We start from the raw sequence: 21,196 nt of genomic DNA on the forward strand, positions 1-21,196 counted from the left end.
CAAGATGCCCATGATCTTTCTCATGGTGAATCCTATAAGATGTCCAATAAGGTGGAGTAACACTGCACTCAATCTCTTTTGGTGAAGCCCATAGAGGATTTCTGGAGCAAATGTTACTCAAATGTTGGTGAAGTCTTGACAAATTGTCCTAGCAAATCTCTTGATTTGTTTTAGAAGTCCTCCAGCAGTAAGTAAATAGTAAAATGGTGATAAACCTTTAAGTAGCACTCAAAATCCTCAGCACAAGTTGTTTACTCCCAGCCAGGTGGTCTCTTTTAGGAGAGGGAGTTGTGAAAGCACTAGCCACCAAAAGCCCTGAAACCTCATTATTGAGTGTTAACTGTCAATACAAGTGCCAATCAGCACTTTATCAATCATATTGGCAGCAGATAAAAACAAAAAAACTGCGGATGCTGGAAATCCAAAACAAAAACAGAATTACCTGGAAAAACTCAGCAGGTCTGGCAGCATCGGCGGAGAAGAAAAGAGTTGACGTTTCGAGTTCTGTCGAAGGGTCATGAGGACTCGAAACGTCAACTCTTTTCTTCTCCGCCGATGCTGCCAGACCTGCTGAGTTTTTCCAGGTAATTCTGTTTTTATATTGGCAGCAGTTCCTAGTGTGAGTTTCAATCCTTTTAGCAAGATGGTGTCTTGCGGGCAAAACCAGCAATTAGCTCAAGGTCCCAACTTGGCCACCTTGGACAGAGTGGAGGGGGGGAGGTGGTGCTGCTCTTTAATTTCTAAGGTATCCAGGGAAAAATCCCCCTCCCCCATCTCATTCGACATTGTAATTGGATGCAGAAACTCTTAGGTTGAAAAGAGCAGTGGGGGGAATGGAGAGAAGTGTGACAAGGAAAGTGGAGTAGGGGCAGGTGAATCGACTTGAGATGCAGATCAGCATGATCTGATTGAATTTTGGAATAGGCTCAAGGGACTGAATGTCCTTCATCTGTTCCTATGTTCCTACATGTTCCTGTCCAGCACATGAGAGGCTGCAAGCTGAGGGGATGGGATCAGATTTGTGTCAGTTGATCTCAGGTTTCTACAGCTACCGATGATCTAAACGTACCAACATGGACACCTGGCGTTAATCAACAACTGACATAAAAATGAAAGAACTTGCATGTATATAGCATATTTCACCATCTCAGGATGCTCCAAACTACTTTAAAGCCAATGAGATACTTTTGAAAGATAGTCATTGTAAGGAAGTGGTATAAATTTCTCCCTCTTGAACAACTTAGCTTTCATCCATAACCAGAGGGCACACTTTTAAGATGACTAACAGAAGAGCCAGAAACGACATGAGGAAACATTTTTAACGCAGCAAGTGTTAGGATTTGGAATGCACTGCCTGACAAGGTGGTGGATACAGACCTTTTTCATTTGTTCATGGGATGTGTACGTCATTGGCAAGTCCAACATTTTTTGCCCATCTCTAATTAGCCTTGGGATTCAATAGTAGCCTTCCAAAGGGAATTGGTTAAATACTTGAAGGAAAGAATTTGTGAAGATATGAGGAAAGAGCAGGGGAGTGAAACTAAAAACAAAAAACTGTGGATGCTGGAAATCCAAAACAAAAACAGAATTACCTGGAAAAACTCAGCAGGTCTGGCAGCATCGGTGGAGAAGAAATGAGTTGACGTTTCGAGTTCTCATGACCCTTCAACAGAACTCCTTAGTGAGACTAACTGGATTGCTCTTCAAAAGAGTCAGTAGACACTTGAGAGATCAAATGGTCTCCTCTGTGTTGTGTGATTCTATGACAAATGCAAGTCTTTCTAGAATCTTATTGGCCTTTTTTGAAGCGTTCCCCTTTGTCTCTTGGGGGATTGATTTTAACCTTTAGTCAGTGGGTGAATGGGACTTAGTGTGCATTAGGATTCAGGACAACAGAGTTTTGGATGAGCTGAAATTTATGGAGGTTAGAAAATGGAAGGCCTGTCAGGGAATTGTTGGAAAACTTGAGTTTAGAGGTAACAAAAACACATCAAAAGTTGTGAGCATAACTTCTATTTATTACAGGTATCAAATTGATTCAGCAACACTTCCAGACCTGGGAGAAGGAACAATATTAAAATTAATTTGAATTTTAAGTCAGTAGTGTGCTTGCCTCTGAACTGGGTAGAGTTTACAGCAAATAACTAGCATTTATGACTAACAGAATAGCACAACACTTTATGAACTATAATGCACTGGAGTTACCATTGATAACAACAGTCGGAAGACGTAACAAGTATGAGTTTGATTTTGGGTCAATCGGTCCGTCGCCTCTTAGTGATTGGCAATTGAATGGGTCATGAGTAGCAAATGTTAAATGTAATAAGTGGTGTAAATGTGAATGGCACACTAAGTAATTTCAGCGACAGTGGAACATTGGACCTTGTCTTACAACCCATAGTTAGGGTTGGCAAACACACTCTGCCCAGTACTCAAAAATGCAGCATAAACAGTGCAAACAAACAATACAAGTACCCATATATATTAAAATCTATCTATACATATCTCTATAATATATTAGATCTTATATCAGTATACTGTTGTCATTTTTCCTCATTATAAAGTCCTATGTCAACAATTTTATGGGTAATTCATATGTAAACATGTCAAGCTGTAAGCCACACTGCCTCCCTGAGTAGGAGCAGTGCAACACCACCACTGACGCAAGGCCACAATTACAATGTGACATGTTTATATAGGTGTTTTGCACTATAATTGTGAAGCATATGACTTTGTAATGGAAAATCTAAAAATGTCGAAACTTAAATAGGGGTACTAAACAACACCTGCACTTCTCTGTCTAATTAACAACACCACTGCCTCCCCAACTCCCTACCCCCCCAACCCCCCCCCCCCCCCCACCCCCACCCCCACCTCCCCACCCCCCCCCACCACCCCCACCTCCCCACCCCACCACCCACCAACACCCACTCTCTATACCCATTTCACCCAAAGACTACACTTGGTCATAACTCCTCATAAGCAGCACCATGGAATATCTACTAGCGATATATTAAATTTGTACAACAAACAGGAAGATATTTGAGTTATAACAAACTCACAAACTAGAAAGAAACATGGAGATCTGAAATGGGAACAGAAAGCACTGGGAATATGGGCAGGTCAAACAGCATCAGAAGGAGAGATGAGAAATTAATATTTCTAACTTCTAATCCTCATCTGAATTCATGTTTTTGTTTTTCAGGTGTTGATGGGCTTGTTGTGCATCACAAAAGGAATATTGGACCAAGCGTTCAGCCTATCCAATACACTCCCCTACATGCTATCTCAATTGTGGACACCCTTCCCTCCCTCCACAGCCTCCATCATTCCACCTCAGATCATGCTCTCTTCATGATCACTATCTGGATCCAATGAATCTCTCTGTAACCTTCTTTGCCCTTTCTTTCAACAGGTATCAAATCCAGTCCCTTTTTAATAATTGGTCCAAGAATCATAAGTTTTTCTGGTAGTTTATTTCATGCCATGGGCAGATTGAAAGATCATTTTTATTTCCCAGCTTACTCGAGATGAGCTTGTTTTTTTAACTTTCAAATTCTGAGCTCACTGTACAAGGTAAACTGTCTAATGACCTCCCATGTCATCAGCACCTTTCACTACTGTCTCCAATGAGTCAGTCACTCTGACATCTCCTCTTGACTTTAGTTCCTTGAGGCCCGAAATCACCCAGGTAACTCTACCTTGAACCCTTTCGAATCCATCTACACCTTTTTCTATGAGATGGATGGTCTAAACTGCACACCATATTCCAAAATTAATTGCATCTCCTAATCTTGTCCAAGATATATATAATTTTTAATTGCATTTCAAGCTCATTGTACAAAGAGTACAGTGTCCTCCATCTTTACAACATTTCTTATTTTCATACCACGCATGGATTATGTTGCAGAATTTATTGCAGGAATGATTATGCCAATCTCAATATGACTTCCCTTCCCTTCCCCCTCCTCATGGGACGTGGTTGTGATCAATAATTTACCTATCATTTAGCCATTCACCATCAAAATGATCAGCCATTCACCAAAAGTGATGCACAACACAGTTCAAACATTACTTTTACAACAATGCGAAATTCTACCACAAAGAGAAGGTTCGCTATCTGGTCTCGAAGAGATAGTGAGCACCCTGAGCTAAACATTTATTTCCTCATCTCCCTACATCTGTCCTCTTTTTCCTGTCCTCCCCCCAAACTTGCTGTTATAGAGAATTGCATAAGTTAGTGCCTTGTTCGAATTAGCTGTTCTTTGTGTGTAAGCCTAAAGAGGGAATGTTGGCATGTTGATCAGCCATGGAATGCACGACAGTTAAGGTTAATTGTGTCCTCATCCAACTTCCTTACATGTGTACACTTTCCAGGAGAGGCTGGGATGGGAAGGTGGGAGCTGGGGTTGGGGGATGGCGGGGGGGCGGTGGTGGTTGGGTGATTGGATTATTGGTTTGTGTTCAAAAATGGGATCCCCAGGCTTATTTCCATCCATGCAGGAATATGGGCAGGTCAAATGCCATCACAAAGAGAAATGAGAAGTGGATATTTCTGACATCTGATCCTCTCATCTGAATTAATGTCCCATCTGTTTCTGTTTTTCAAGTGCTAATGGGCTTGTTGTGCCTCTCCCAAGGAAGCCTGAACTAAACAAAGGTTATTCAGTCTACCTAGTGCACACCTTCTACATGCTATGGCAATCATGCACATCCTTCCCTCCCTCCATAACTGCCACCACTTGATAAGATCACTGGAAACTGGATGTGGTGCTCCCTGGCATCAACCCTGGTGAGATCTGTTATCTCAGCATACATTCAGGTCAAAGTAGGAAGTGCTGTAACCTGCAAAGCTACAGACCAGGTGCTGCAAAGTGGGATTAAAATGAGCGACTAGTTTATTTTCTTTCTTTTTGGCCTGCATGATAGGCTGAATGGCCTCTTTCTGCACTGTTCTGTGGTTCTATAGGAAGCCTCAAAATCAGCTAAAGTGGCGCTCACATCTCCACCCCCAAAACTGAACATACACCAACTTCTCCTGAATAACTTGACACAGAATTTACCAGGATTACTGAAAGGTGCAGTTGCACAAGTGCGAAATGTCCTGATTCCCGCATGAAATAAGCATAAGTAACAGCGATTTAAAAAGATCACAAAAAGTACATCCAAGTTGGAACTGGTCATCACACTATTGTCTCTTGAAGCTGCATAAAGATCGTTCTCTACAGTAAAGTAGCTTTGATGATATTTAGATGAAAAAAGATATGTCACAATTCTCATTGAAAAAAAACACACAATCTGTACCAGATAAATTAAACAAAACTGATTTGTGCTGATGTAGAACGCAGCTCGAATCTGTTTTTGAGGAGATGCATTTTCCAGGTTTTTACTTCACACTCTTGTTGAGTTGGTTCCAGGATTTCTGGAGAATGCAGCTCCCGTCGCAGGAGCCGATGACACGTTTTACCCACGTTTGCTTTCAGTTCAGGTTAGTTTTTGCCTCGCTTGAATCCAACATCTTAAAACCATTCCTTCTTAAAGTTGTACAATGCAGTCAGTTCCCGGATAGTCTGGGGGATTAAGCTCGTATTTCTTCTGTAAGTCATCGGGTAGGTAGCGGCCAGCTAGAAAATGGAACTTTCCGGAAAATTGTGTGGCGCATTTCTTTGGCGCTGCCAGGGAAACAAGGACCTCTGGATTGATGCCTTCACTGTTCCCCTTCTCTACATCCCAGCCTGTTTGAAAAAAAAGGTAATTTGCCATTAAGATCAGGTCAGGTCTAATTAAAAACCAAGGTACCCTGGTGCAGATTCAGAGGTACAGAGTTGGAAAATTGGGTCTTATTGTCCTTTGCCCATCTCAGCTTTATCTTCATGGTCACTGAATAAAAATTCTAGAACCCCCAAGCTTAATAGCACTTTTGGAGAAACTTCACCACGCAAACTACAGGGTTTCAAGAAGAAGGTCCATCACTACCTTCTCAAGGGGGAGCTAATTGTGGGCAACAAATATCTGCATTCCAGCGATGACCATATCCAGAGAATTAATTAAAAACAAAGTGAGTATTGACACTGTACGGGGCACTGGTGAGACCACTGCTAGATTATTGTGTACAGCTTTGATCTCCTTATTCAAGGAGAGATATACTTGTATTGGACACAGTTCAGCAAAGGTTTGCTAGGTTGATTCCTGGGATGAAGGGGATGTCTTATGAGGAAAGGTTGGGCAGGCTGGGCCGATACTTAGTGGAGTTCAGAAGAATGAGAGGTGATCTCATTGAAACATATACAGTTCTGAAGGGGCTTGATCAGGTAGATGCTGTGAGGATGTTTCTCCTCATGGGGGAATCTAGAGCTAGGGACCATATTTTCAGGATAAGGTGTCACCTATTTAAGACGTGATGAGGAGGAACTTAATCTCTCAGAGGGTCTTTGGAATTCTCCACCCCAGAGAGGTGAGGATGAGAATATATTCAAGGCTGACATAGACAGATTCTCGAACTATAAGGGCGTCAAGGGTTTTAGGGAACAGGCAGGAAAGTGGAGCTGAGGCCAAGATCAGATCAGCCATGATCATACTGAATGGTGCAGCAGGTTCACTATATGGCCTACTCCTGCTCCTATGTATATTCCTATGATACCTCTATGCAGCCAATGAGTTGGAAGCATCCCAGATGTTCAGACCAGTACACTTATTTCCCAGTTTTTATTGGTGTTCCATTTTAAGGTATACAAGACCAGTTCAGACCAGTATTTTATTTCCCCGTCTTTACTGTTTTTCCCTTCTGGGGTGGCAGGATTTACAACAGAACTCTCAGCAAACAGTCTAATTACAGCAAACTATTTAAATAGTCTATTTAAATAGTCTATGAACTACAGCAAAACGGAACTCATACCAAAACTACAGCAAAGTCACTCAATAAAAGCAGGATTACTACTCCAGAAAAGGCAGTGAGCGGAGGATAATTACAGAATACCAATTAAGTGCATGAAATCAATGTCGGTCACTTACAGCTGGGTTCTCTCTAGATGTGATTGACGGGAGAATTACCCAATCATTTCCATTCAGGCAAGGTGTGATGGTGTCACTGTAAACAGCCTTAAAAAGCCAAGAAGCTGGGGGCAGGAGTTGAGGGGACTGGTGTAATTGGTTTAGGGTAGCCTAGGGGCTACAAGGGGCAGCAAGGTAATCAGGCAAAGTTCCCTTGTCCAGGGAAGCTACATGTGTGTTTGGAATTTGAAGGTGTTGGTAATCAGGCTCCATCACCTACCACAGTATTATTGGCCAGCCAAGAGAACTGGAGTGCTGTGTTCAATTGTGGTCATTACACATTAGGTAGGATGTTAACAAACGTACCAACTCCATCGCTTCATAAATCACGAGACAACATCTTACACATCAAAATGGGCATAAAAATCATGAGTTTCAGATTTTTATTTAAACATAAACAAATATAGATTGACAGTTGGTTTTTGAATCTCATTAGTGGCTTGTTTAATCTTTAACAGATCATGGCTCTTTACAAAAACTGCATCTGAAAAATGCTTTACAAAAAAACTGTAAAAAGAAATCCTACCTATTATTAGCTGTGCATTCTGCCTGAACAGACAGTCATCGTTGTGAATGTGGCAGGTTTCTCAGGGCATATTCTATTTTGATTCTGTAGCCGCAAACTTTCTGAAATGACTCATTACTGTTAATTCATATAAAGGCATGTCATTTTTCTGCTCTCTGTCTTCTCAAACAGTCCACGGTCACTGAAGTTTGGGGGAGTTAGTGGCATAATGGTAATGTCACCAAACAAGTAATTTAGAACTCCAGGCTAATGCTCTGAGGACATGGGTTCAAAATAAGCTGGTGGAATTTAAGTTAAATTAATAAATCTGGAATTAAAATCTAGTCTCAGTAATGATGACCATGAAACTATTGTCAATTGTCCTTAAAACCCATGTGGTTCACTAATGTTCTTTAGGGAAGGAAATCTGCCGTCCTTACCTGGTCTGGCCTACTTGCAACTCCAGACCCACTGCAATGTGGCTGACTCTTAACTTCCCTGTGAAATGGCCTCACAAGCCACTCAGATCAAGGGCAATTAGGGATGAGCAACAAATGTTGACCTTGCCAGTGACGCCCACATCCCATGAAAGAATAAATTTTTTTAAAAGTTTATCACATTCATTTCAACAGACTGGGGATGTGGAGTGAGAGATGGAAGCAGAGTGTCACCAGCCACACTAATGTCAATGAGAGACTCGGAAAGGGAATTGGATAAATACTTGAAGAAGAAAATCTTTTCAGGGCAATGGGGAAAGAGTGGGATCAATTTGGTTACTCTACCAAAGTGCCAGGACAGTTACGATGAGCCAAATGATCTTTTTTCACCTGATGGGACATCAATGCTGATTATGGGAATTTTCACATGTTTCATTGTTGACAGGATATTGGTGTACAGCTCCTTCAGTCCCGCCTCATCTGACAGCCCCAGCACAGCATCTATTATCAGGTTATAGGCATCATTTATCAACTGTACCTACAGACAAAAGAAAACAGCTTTAATGATAGGCACCATTTCAATCTTGTCAAAGCTTGAGCAAATCAGACAAACTGAACTTGTCCAAAATTCTGCTGCTTAGTATCCTAACAATGTGTTTGGTGTAGAGGGTGCACTTTACTCTGTATCTAACCCCACGTTATACCTGTCCTGGGAGTGTTTGATGGGGACAGTGTAGAGGGAGCATTACTCTGTATCTAACCTCATGCAGTACCTGACCTAGGAGTGTTTGATGGTGTTTTAGGTACCAAGATTGGCGAATGTGCCGGACCTTTGTTAAGCATTGAGCAGGTAGTGCCTGCCCAAAGAAGAGGGCCTGAGGTCAGTCTGAAATTGGGCCTCAGGCCTCATTAACTAGGAATGATCCTTTCACTGCCCTGCAGGATGTTCATCCATTGTGATTAATATTGTGTCTCTATTTCCTCAATGGCAGTGGCTGGAAGTTAACTTGTGGGAATGGGGGTGTTGGTGTTGGGGATGATTGCAGCATACAACAAGGTGAAGGCAATAATCTTGGAGTCAGTGGCCAGGAGGGTACTCTTATTTTTTGTTGGAACTACCCACCCTGTTCTTCGCTTCCCAATTTCTGTGAGGGGACCTAAATTGGGCATTGACCCTTCATTTGCATAGGCAAGGGGGGTCTAATGCCCACGAATGCCTATAAGATGTCCAACTCTTGCCAAATTTGACCCAATTTTTGGGTCAAAAGTTTCTCAGGTGTCCTTGGACTCCAGACATTGGCTTCTGAAATTGGGCCTCATTGCTCTCACTTTATACATCTCTAAACTTTATTAGAGTAGGAATTGACTCCTTGTGCCCATGTTATTGGTGTAAAATCAACATGATAAGGTACAATTACTACCAGTAAGTTAAAAGAATCATCGTTGATATGATTATTCCTGGGTTCCTTACACTTGGAATAAGAAACCCTTATAAATGACTTGTTTGTATCCCTCCCGCCGTGTTAGATGAATTGACAAACTCCACCTTGATTACCTCAGCTGGAAGATAGGACAGAAATGGAATATCCATTTTCTCACACTGAACTATGAAGTCCAGGAAGGTGGGTTTGCAGGAACGCTTCGGGTAATAGATGGTTGGTTCATAGTTCTGTCAGAAAACCAAAGCACAGTTTATCAGCATGTTGTTTTCCAGGCTTTTCATTGGGAAGCCAGACAGCATCTTAATTTTAAAATTTTCGTCGACATTTATAAACCATTCCATGGTCTCGCTCTCCCTATCTTTACAAATTCCACCAGCCCTATAACTCTCTGAGATATCTACACTTCTCCAATTCTGGCCTCTGATTTTAATCACTGAGGCTGTGCCTTCAGCTGCCTAGGCTCTAGAATTCCCTCCCTTCACCTCTCTGCTTCTGTCTCCTTTAAGATGTTCCTTAAAACCGACCTCATTGACCAAGCTTTTGGCCACTTGTCCTAGATATCTTCTTATGTGGCTCGGTGTCAAATTTTTGTCTGATTACATTTCTCGTGAAGTGCCTTGGGATATTTTACTAACATGAGGGACTAAGACCTCACACTATATATTTTGATAAAATATACGTGGATATGCTCATCACTATTTCTAAAATTTTTAAAACTGAGTAAAGACATTTAAAATGGCCTAAACTGTATCTGTCTGTGACCCCTGAACAAAAGAAGCCATTTGACAGTTTTAGGAAAACTCAGACCTCGTTATCTCTGAGGAGCCACTCGTGACCCCTTGTGGACTGTACAGACTGTAAAGATAGCTTTACAAAGTCCAACTGCATTTAATAACCCGGGCTGGCCAGAAGGAGATGGATTGTCTGCTGAGACAAAGGGCCCACGACCTTCCTTTCAATTCCTAATGACTGAGACATTTAACAGTCTTCAGAATCCAGATACACATCCTTGTCAAAGATGGTGGAGAGGTGTGAGTCATATGACATGGGCCTCTGGCTTGTGGAACAAGTAATATTGCCTTGCTGAACTGAAAAGCCCCATCTGCTGTTTACCATCAGACTAGTAGCCTCATAGACAAGGAGCTCTGTCCAGATTGATCAACTACACTGCTTCTGCTGGAAGTTCTGTGCCATCACCTACAAGACTGATTCATCTCTGCATGCCTATCTCATCATGGGAAGTCCACACCGCCAGAAAAGTGAGATCAACATTGGTTTTCAGCCCGCAACCTCTGTGAAGGAATATCCATTGGACTTTGATTCTGGAACTCAGATGAACCAATATTTATTTTCCCTATGGTCTCTGTTCTTTTCTCTATCCCTCTCTTTACTGTCTGAGTGTGGAAGCGATGTTGAGGCTCTCCTTTCACATTTTGAATGTGTGCAATAAACTAACCCTTTTTAGTTCATCCTTTATCAAGTTTGCTGTGGTTATTAATAGAAAATCGGGTCGCACCAAAACTGAGGGGTTTGGAAATACACCGCCACTTATAAAGAGGGAAACAAATCAAAACACCTTTCTGTTTATGTTCGGGTGGTGAGATGAGAAATTAGAGCAGTTTAAATTAACCCCCCTCCCCCCACTTCCGTGACACTAGTCAGATTCGCTGCTTAAATGCAAATTATTGTTGTATCATAGAACTTCCAGCATAGTAGGAGGCCATGCATCCCATTGTGTCTTTATCGGTAATAGATCTTCACCTGCATCCATCCACTCTAAGCCCATCTCCCTGCCCTTTTCCCATAGCTTTTTAATACATGTGCTTTTCAAAATATTTATCTAATTTTCTTTTAACCATCTATCTCTATAGCCCCTCGTGCATTCCAGCTTTATCAACCCTCTGTGTGAAAAAATACTCTTCAAAGGCTCGCTTTGTTCCTCTAGCTCAGATTCCTCCTGCCGTACAGGACTAATCATCCACTGTCTGGTATGAAGATGGTTGGGGTCAAGGCAGAAGTGTTTTCATCATGACCTGTCAGACTGTTAATCAGCTTTGTGAATCCTTTAGGGGTGCCGTGTAAATTTACTAGATTGATTCCTGGACATCAAGGGTTAACTTACGAGGAGAGAATGCACAAGCTACAATTGTATTACCTGGATTTTAACCGGTCTAATCAAAGTTTTCAATGTTATGGGGAACATATAGGGTAGAATGGGAGAAACTATTTCCATTGATAGGTTAGTCTAGGACTAGGCGACATAGTATAAAAATTAGAGCCAGACATTCCTTCAGTGAAATTAGGAAATACTTTTTCACACAAAGGTTGGTAGAAGTTTGGAATTCTCTTCCACAAACCGTAAACTGCAATTGATGTTCGGCCAATTGTAAATTTTAACACTGAGATTGATAGATTTTTGTTAACCAAAGTATTAAGGGATATGGGGCAAAGGCAGGTTTATGGAGTTAGGTCACAGTTAGTCAATGAATAATGGAACAGGCTCAAAGGGCTGAATGGCCTCTTTCTGTTCCACATCTTTGTACTTCACTCTCAGAGTGAAGACCATGAAGGTACAATGAGAAAGCACTCAAATTGTGGAATAAATTACCTGGAAAGGACAATGTAAATGGGGTCAAGAGACATTAAGAGTGTTTCTGGAGCTTGATGGGAGTATGTAAAGTGTCAATGACAAACGAGGTTTAGAGACTTAGAGCTGCAAAGGTAGGCAGATGGGTGGCGTTCAGTCCCATTAGAAAAAGGATGAACCCCTTCTTAATAAAATTTCTCCTGTTCTAAAGCTGTGAGTTTGAGCCATGTATATTCTTTTTACGATAGGTTAACAGATTTATATTTCACCTCAGGAAGGATTGCAGACATAATTTCCTATGAAGTATGTGCGTATTATTAAAACATGCCCTGGCAGCAGTTTTCAATTTCACACCTAACTCTGGAAAGCAGCCCTGTTCCCTTCCCCCATCTCTGTTCACCTGTTACGGTGAGGGCTGAACAAGAATTACTCCCGCTGTTCATCGGAAACTGCATCTGGATCAAGCATAGAATACATAATGCCCAAATTCAGCATCAAGGATGACAGGTACCAAACTAATGGAGCTCAGGATGGGCTGTTGTGCTCAGCTAGGCTCCTATCTGCACAATTAAGCCAGCAGCTGGTCAAACAAATCTCTTGTAGGAAGATTTCTTTTAAAAAAAAAAGCAGCTTTGCATAATTCAGCTGTTGCTAGGTTGGTAGGATTCTTGATAAAAGGTTGAGAGATGGTGGCATAGTGGTAATGTCATTGGACTAGCAATCCAGCGACACAGGCTCATGCTTTGGGAACACAGGTTCAAATGGCAGCTGGTGAAATTTGAATTCAATTAATAAATCTGGAATTGTAAAACTAGACTCATTTTAGGGAAGGAAATCTGGCATCCTTACCTGGTTTGGCCTACATGTGCCTCCAGAGCCACAGCAATGTGGTTGACTCTTGACTGCCCTCTGAAATGGCCTAGCAAGTTCCAGGGAAATTAGGCAATAAATGCTTGATGTGTCAATGATGCCCACATCAAGAATAATGAAAAGTTCAATCCTCATTCTAGGACTTGAGCGCAAAAATCCAGGCTGACTCTCCCAGTGCAGTGCTGACAGAGTGCTGCACTGTTGGAGGTGCTGTCTTTTGGATGTGATGTGACATCAGAGGCCAGCTTCCCTGTCAGGAGAATGTAAAAAATCTCACGGCCACTGTTGAAGAAGAGCAGGGAGGTCGCCCCTGGTGTCCTGGGCCAATACTTATCCCTCAATCAACATTCCAAAAAAAATGATCTGGTCATTATCACATTTCTGTTAGTGGGAGCTTGCTGTGCACAAATTGGCTGTTGTGTTTCTTACACCATAACACTGACCACACTTCAAACTTACTTTATTGGTTGTAAAGCACTTTGGGACATCCTATAGTTGTGAAAGGTGCTTTGTAAATGCAAGTCTTTATTTTTTTACATTCCTCCCCCCTAGAAATATTTCAAGGAACCTCACAAAGGGAGTTGCTTTGAAGCAATAGTGACCATTGTTATTTAAGGAAAGGCAGCTGCCGTTTTGGCAAAACCGAGAACCCACAAAAAACAATGCGATGAGTGATGTGTTAATCTGTTTTTAGTGATGTTGCTTGAGGGAGGAATATTGACCAGACACTGGTCTTCGTCCGATAGTGGTCATGAGATTTTTTTACGCCCACCTGACCTATGGTTGCTAACTCTGATTGGGCATCTGGTTTCATTATCTAACCTAACAAATTTCTTTATTCTCCATTTCCAATGTCCTTACAATAAATACATGAAAATGTTCAAAGGAAGTAAATAAAATGCATTTACCTTCATGATGGTATTCATTTTCTGCTGAGTGTTTTTTGCTGCAGTGTCCTGGAGGTTATAATCTTTAATTCCTGGAGACTCCAGGGGCAATCCTGGAGGGTTGACAGCCCTAGGCAGTTGGGGCCCTGGTTTAACATCTCCCCCGAGCAATAGCTCCTCCAACAAGACCAACTTGAGACCTGGAGTAGGGGCCTGAACCTTTTGGCACGGAGATGAATTGGGACACCTTCAGGGCTGTCACCTCCCCACCTTTCGAAAGGGATCTGTTTCTGACTGAACAGTTCCGAATGATAACTTCTCATGATACTAGAAATCATTTTATCTCACTAACTTCTGAGTCGCCTGGTATAGAAATTTTGGTTCGTAAGAAAAACTAGTTACTAACATATGGTAGTCACGAAGAATGTCAATTTGGTGCTAGTTCTTAAGAGGTGCTCAGTATTAAGAGCAGCTAGTTACTAAAAGTCACAAGCTACTAAGCTACCTATTATGAAAATGAGGTCTTGTGGTGCAGTGAGTAGTGTCCCGCTCTGAGTTCAAGTCCCACTCCAGGGCTTAATGGCTAAGGAAGGTGTGTTCATAATGTGGCCAAACAGGTGGAGTGTCAACCTGCAAATCTTTCCAACACACAGCAATGGCAGGCAGTAAGAGTGGGAGGGATTCCTGGTCAGCCATGTGATGGAAAGACTATTGGAGCCTCTACCATCACTATCCATAGCTCCAGACTCTAACATGAATGGAAAAGTGAATGTTGCCACAGTGATTCAGACTTCCTGAGTGAACTGTAACACACCACAGCCACTTATTATGAGATGTAACTTATAAAGAGGTGCTGTTTACAAAGAAATGTAAGTTATTAAGATATACTAGTTATTAAGACACGCTAATTGCTGAAAGGTCTTGGCTATTAAATGGAGCTCATTATTAAGAGGTACTGATTATTAAGAGATATAGGTTACTAAAAGATGGTAGTTATTAAGCGGTGCAAGTTATTAACAGACACTGACTAAATACTGGTTATTAAGAGATGCTGGTTATTAAGAAAGGTTAGTTGTTACCAGGTGCTAGTAACTCAATATTATGCAGCAGCAAGAAACAATTCATATTAAATTAGTGTAGGATTGTGTTTAATCCAAACACTAACATTTTGCTAGGTAGATGAAGGAGTAAATCACTGAGGACGTAATGTTCGGCTGATGTACTTTTTAACAAAATAGTCTGCAGTGAGTAAATACGATGCGCATCAGGCCACAGGACAATCCATGCATTCAAGAAATTATTGTAGAATAATTCACATTTAACTTAACAGGTCAGTCACAGTGTTTGCCAGTTCTGGAAGAGAACCACAGGTCCTATCAATCCATTCAGTGCTTCATTCAGTAAAAGCTCAGATTTTGGTTCTGCCTCCAGCAATTCAACATTTCCAACAGCTTAAGAAGATATTTGTCACTGAGTGTCTACAAGAGCAGGTCAGAAGTTGGGAATCCTGTGACGAATAACTTACCACCTGACTCCCCAAAGCCTGTCCACCATCTACAAGGCACAAGTCAGGAGTGTGATGGAATACTCTCCACTTGCCTGGATGAGTGCAGCTCCAACAACACTTGAGAAGCTTGACATCATCCAGGACAACGCAGTCGCTTGATTGGCACCACATTCACAAACATTCACTCCCTCCACCACCGACGCACAGTAGCAGCAGTGTGTACCATCCGCAAGATGCACTGCAGAAATTCACCAAGGCTCCTAAGATAGCACCTTCCAAACCCACAACCGCTACCATCTAGAAGGACAAGGGCAGCAGGTAAATGGGAACACCGCCACCTGCAAGTTCCCCTCCAAGCCTCTCACCATTCTGACTTGGAAATATATCACCGTTCCTTCACTGTGTCTGGGTCAAAATCCTGGAGCTCCCTCCCTAACAGCACTGTGGGTGTACCCACACCACAGGGACTGCAGTGATTCAACAAGGCAGCTCACCACCACCTTCTCAAGGGCGATTAGGGATGGGCAATAAATGCTGGCCTAGACAGTGATTCCACATCCCATGGATGAATAAAACAAAAGAGTGATGTTTCAAATGCATTTTACAGAGAACCCCAGAATTTTAATCTCTTTTTAGAATCATAGAATTATACAGCAAGTAAGAAAGCCATTTGGCCCATCATGCCTGTTCTGATTCTTTGAAAGAGCAATCCAGTTAGTCCTACTCCTGTTCCTTCCCCAAAACGATCTAAATATTTTCCTTCAAATATTCGCCTTCCACCATTGTAGGAGCACTATCATAACACAGAAGCAGTGGTTTAAGGAGAGGGGCCAACTACCATCTCCTCAAGGGGCTACTAGAAATGGGAGAGGCGACAAATTCAACATACCCACAACCTGAGAAGAAATTAAAACAAGATTTGTGCCCGTAAAATCCGCTGGGAGATTGATTCTACACTGCTATTGCAAATCAGTGACTGCAAGATCATGGTCTATTTTCAGAATTAAGCTGAAGGTAGAATTATCCAGTTTGTTGGTTGAATTTCTTCATGAGGGACATAAAGTCTCATGTGGCATTCAGAATCCTAACTCTGCCAGGGGCCAACATCTGTTCAGCAGAAGGCATAGACAGGCTAGTGTCTCTGAATCTTCTCTCACTGCGAAACTGACAGGCACTCAGTAATAAATTATTCAAAAAGCTACATCACAGAAGCATCCAAGTGAAGCTTCCAGTGCAACACTGCAACCGAATAACGTCACTTAAAGAGACAGTTTGACACGTCGAAAGTGGTTCCAAGCCTATTTGGATTGCCTGAGAACTCAACATTGGGCAGCTATTTTGGGTAACTGCAGGGAGTCCTCAGTGCACATACTTGCTGTCGAGTGGACTTTGGCACAAGCACACTTCAACCTTTATTTTTGATGTGACAAATGCCTTATGGTTAAAAACCACAGCCAATGGCTCACATTGTCTGAAATATGAACTGTCAGACCTATCCTGACCTAGAGTCAATGACGACCCACTTTCCTGTGGGCCTTTCAGAGACACCAGCTTGTCAATGGATTTCCCAAGCTGACTCCATGCCCTCTCATTCTGCCCCCTGAGGGCACAGTTTTGAAGAAAAGCAGGAGAGTTCTCCCTGCATCATAGAAGTGTAGAAGATTTCCAGGACAGGAGGAGACCATTCAGCCCAAGAAATGCCATCCTGCATAATCTGACTTTCCAGCTCTTGGTCTGTAGCCCTATAAGTTACAGCGCTTCACGTAAAAATCTAAGTTATTTTTTTAAATACACAAGCTGGTGTTTCTGCCTCTACCACCCTTTTAGGCTGTGTGTTCTAGACCCCCACCACCTTCTGGATGTAAAGATTTCTCCTTAACATCCCTTAGTCCTTCTGCCACTTACTTTAATTCTATGCTGCCTGGTTATTGACCTCTCTGCTAATGGAAATAGGCCCTTCCTTTCCACTCTATCCATGTCCCTCATAATTTTATACACCTCAATTAAATTTCCCTCAGCCTCCTCTGTCTCCAGAGCTCAATATTTATTTCTCAACCAACATTAGCACAGTGAAAAAATAGATTATCCAGTCATTATCACATTGCTGTCTGTGGGATCTTGTTGTTTGTGGGATCTTGCTGTGCACAGATTGGCTGTCGATGATGGTAGGTGCAGGAAGGATGTTCCCGATGGTGGCGGAGTCCAGAACCAGGGGTCACAGTCTGAGGATATGGGGTAGACCATTTAGGACTGAGATAAGGAGAAATTTCTTCACCCAGAGAGTGGTGAGCCTGTGGAATTCATTACTACAGAAAGTAGTTGAGACCAAAACATTGTATGTTTTCAAGAAGGAGTTAGATATAGCTCTTGGGGTGAAAGGGATCAAAGAGTATGGGAAGAAAGTGGGAGCGGGCTATTGAGTTGGATGATCAACCATGATCATAATGAATGGTGGAGCAGGCTCGAAGGGCTGAATGGTCTACTCCTGCTCCTCGTTTCTATGTTTCTATGATTTTTCCTACATTACAACAGTGGCAAAGCTTCAAAAGTATTTCATTGGCTGTAAAACACTTTAGGATGTCTGAAGATGTGAAAGGTGCTTTAGAAATGCAAGTTTCTTTTCTGATTCTGTGTCAACTATTACAACATAAGTTACAAAGCATTTCAAAAGAAATCTATTTTTATTTGCAAACCTGCCTTTTTCAAAACAATGTCAGTGCCCCATCACATAGTGGAACCTGCTCAAGAAACCCAACGTCAGAGGATGTAGATTCCCCACCCTCCCAGATACCTACAAACATATGAAGGTGTCTCGCGCACACTAGGCCGATGGCTCCATTTTGCTCCTGGCCACAGATCACCAATACCGTCGGCTGTTTCTTTGACAGTGAGCTCCGTGGAAAAGCCTGAGGAGGAAAGAGAAAGACCATCAGTGCCTATAACAGCTCTGAATGTTAACCTCAGGACTAGGGTTGCCAACTCTGTTCTCTGTTCATCACTCAAAGAGAAAGAAACACTTGCATTTCTTGAGCCCCCCTTAAAAGTTCAGGACACCCCCAAAGCGCTTTATAGACAATGCAGTACTCTTTGTAGTGTAGTTACTGTTGTAACAAAGAAAATTAAGTTGCACACAATAAAACTCCGACTATTGGACCAGGACAGAGGGAGGGTTCCACTGCTGTTCTTCAACATAGTGTCATAGGACCCTGCCTTCAATCACCATGTCCCACTCTCCTGCCATTGATTGCCTGACACATCCATCTTCGTGGCATCTCACCACCTTACAGCCAATCAGAAAGTGAATAAACTGTTCAGCACCCGTGTTGTGAGAGGTGGCTGAGCTGGTACTATTGATAGAGTTGATCAGGAGACACTTCTTAGGTGGAAACTTTAAGTTTATTTACAAAGGTACTCAGCAGCAACTACACACATGCTTTCACTTCAAACTCTATCTCCACACTACTGACTATTAACTACAGAGGTAGCCCGTGCTACTGTCCTGTTGGGTACTAAAGATCATGTGATCTTCCTTAACAAGAATTATTATTAAAGGTATATTACACACTAAATAAAACCAAAATTACTACAACCCGCAGAATGGATTAATCAGAACTCTCAGTCGAATAGCCTTTGTTTTCTTCCCTAATATTTTTATAACTATACAGAAATCTCCAAAGAAGATTTTTTTAAAATACTAATTTTCTACTGGAGGGAGGTGGAGGCATAGTGGTAATGTCACTAGACTAGTAATCAAGAGGCCTAGACTAATGCTTTGGGGATCCAGATTCAAATCCCACCATGGCAGCTGGTGGAATTTGAATTCAATGAATAAATCTGGAGTTAAAAGCTAGTCTCAGTAATGGTGACCATGAAACTATCATTGATTGTTGTAAAAACCCATCTGGTTCACTAATGCCCCTTTGGGGAAGGAAATCTGCTGTCTTTAGCTGGTCTGACCTACATAAGACTTCAGACCCACAGCAATGTGGTTGACTCTTAATTTTTTTTTTCCTTTCATTCATGGGATGTGGGCATCACTGCCTAGGTCAGCATTTATTAGCCATCCCTAATTGCCCTTGTTCAGAGGGCAGTTAAAACAGATGGGTTTTTACATCAATGGTTTCATGGTCATCATTAGACTTTTATTTCCAGTTTTTTATTGAATTCAAATTGCCACATCTGCCACTGTGGGATTCAAACCCAGGTCCCCAGAGCATTACCCTGGCTTTCTGGATTATTAGTCTAGCGACAATACCACTACACCATCGCATCCCTGGCTTAAATGCCCCCTAGACAAGGGAAATTAGGGATGGGCAATAAATGTTGGCCTAGCCAGAGACACCCACATCCCATGAACGAATAAAGAAATCATTGGTGACCCATTCCAATCGGTGTCAGCAGTGGCTCAATGGGCAGCACTCTTGAGTCTTACTCAGGGCATTGGTGAAACCGTATCTCGAATACTGTGTGCAGTTTTGGTCTCCTTATTTAAGGAAGGATGCGTGGGTGGCAGTTCAGAGGAGGTTTATTAGGTTGATACCTGGAATGGGTGGTTTGTCTTATGAGGATAGGTTGGACAGGCTGGGCTTGTTTCCACTGGAGTTTAGAAGAGTGAGGGGTGATTTGATTGAAGTATACAAGATCCTGAACGGCCTTGACAAGGTAGACGTGGAAAGGATGTTTCCTCTTGTGGGTGACCAGAACTAGGGGGCACTGTTTTAAAATTAGGGGTCACCCTTTTAGGGCAGAGATGAGGAGAAATTTTTTCTCTCAGAGGGTTGTGCGACTTTGGAACTCTCTGCCTCAGAAGGCAGTGGAAGTGGGATCACTGAATATTTTTAAAGCAGAGGTAGATAGATTCTTGGTGGGCAAGAGAATCAAAGGCTATTGGGGGTAGATGGGAATGTGGAACTCGAAACACAAACAGATCAGCCATGATCTTGTTGAATAGCGGAGCGGGATCGAGGGGCTGAATGGCCTAATTCTGCTCCTATTTCTTATGTTTGTAGTTGTAGGTCCGGAGACTTTATCCAAACTGATACTCCCAGTGGAAGGAGTACTGCACTGACAGAGGTACCACTTTCTAAGATGAGCTGTTAAACTGAGTCCCTATCTGCCTTGCTCTGAAGAAGGGTCATACGGACTCGAAACGTTAACTCTGTTTCTCTCTCTCTCCAGATGCTGTCAGACCTGCTGAGTTTTTCCAGAATTTTCTGTTTTTATTCCCCATCTGCCCCCTCAGGTGGTTACAAAACATCCCAATGACATTATTAAATATTGGCCAGGATGTCAGCGATAACTCTGCTGCTCCTTTTCGAAATATTTTTTAGAATTATCTGTTCACAGAACATGGACCTAGCCAACGATACACACATCCCATGAATGAATAAAAAACCTATTTAAAAGAGGAACAGCAGAGTTAATCCTGGTGTCCTGGCCAATACTTACTTCTTATTGACATCACAGAAATAGATTATTTTGTCTCATCACATTGTTATCTGTAGGAGTTTGCTGTATGCTAATTAGTTACTATGTATCCTACATTACAGCACTGTGGGTGTACCTACAACACATGGACTGCAGCAGTTCAAGAAGACAGCTCACCACCAACTTCTCAATGGCAAGTTGTTCGTTCCTGTGACTCTGGCGAGATAACAAAGGGATTTGGCAACTAAAAAGTTAATGTAAGTAGCAACATCTTTGATCCTCCTTTTCAAGCACAGAGCAGAAATGAAACTTCAAAGTCAGTTATTGAAGAATGATATTGTTTACAATGGGCAGACTGAAGGAAAATGGAGACCAGGTGCGTAACGGGGCTCATTCATCGTGTATCTGTCAGGGAAATGGTGGCAGCTCCTCCACTCCCCAACAACCAGCTGATCACCTGGTTTCCATTTCCGACATCACTGCC

General features: G+C 42.2%; 1 protein-coding gene across 1 annotated transcript in view; it reads right to left on the reverse strand.

Moving 5' to 3' along the window:
* Positions 1 to 5,535: 5,535 nt before the first annotated feature.
* The window catches only part of yjefn3 (YjeF N-terminal domain containing 3), a 124,441-nt gene continuing 108,780 nt past the window's right edge, over positions 5,536 to 21,196 (reverse strand). Inside the window, exons 3-6 of the mRNA XM_041205538.1 lie at positions 18,081 to 18,191; positions 9,548 to 9,661; positions 8,383 to 8,530; positions 5,536 to 5,735 (exon numbers count right to left, since the gene is read on the reverse strand). Coding sequence (XP_041061472.1) covers positions 5,536 to 5,735; positions 8,383 to 8,530; positions 9,548 to 9,661; positions 18,081 to 18,191 — 573 coding nt within the window. The remainder of the gene's footprint in view (positions 5,736 to 8,382; positions 8,531 to 9,547; positions 9,662 to 18,080; positions 18,192 to 21,196) is intronic.

Source organism: Carcharodon carcharias, chromosome 14 (genome assembly GCF_017639515.1).
Source record: "Carcharodon carcharias isolate sCarCar2 chromosome 14, sCarCar2.pri, whole genome shotgun sequence".
NCBI classification, from domain to species: Eukaryota; Metazoa; Chordata; class Chondrichthyes; order Lamniformes; family Lamnidae; genus Carcharodon; species Carcharodon carcharias.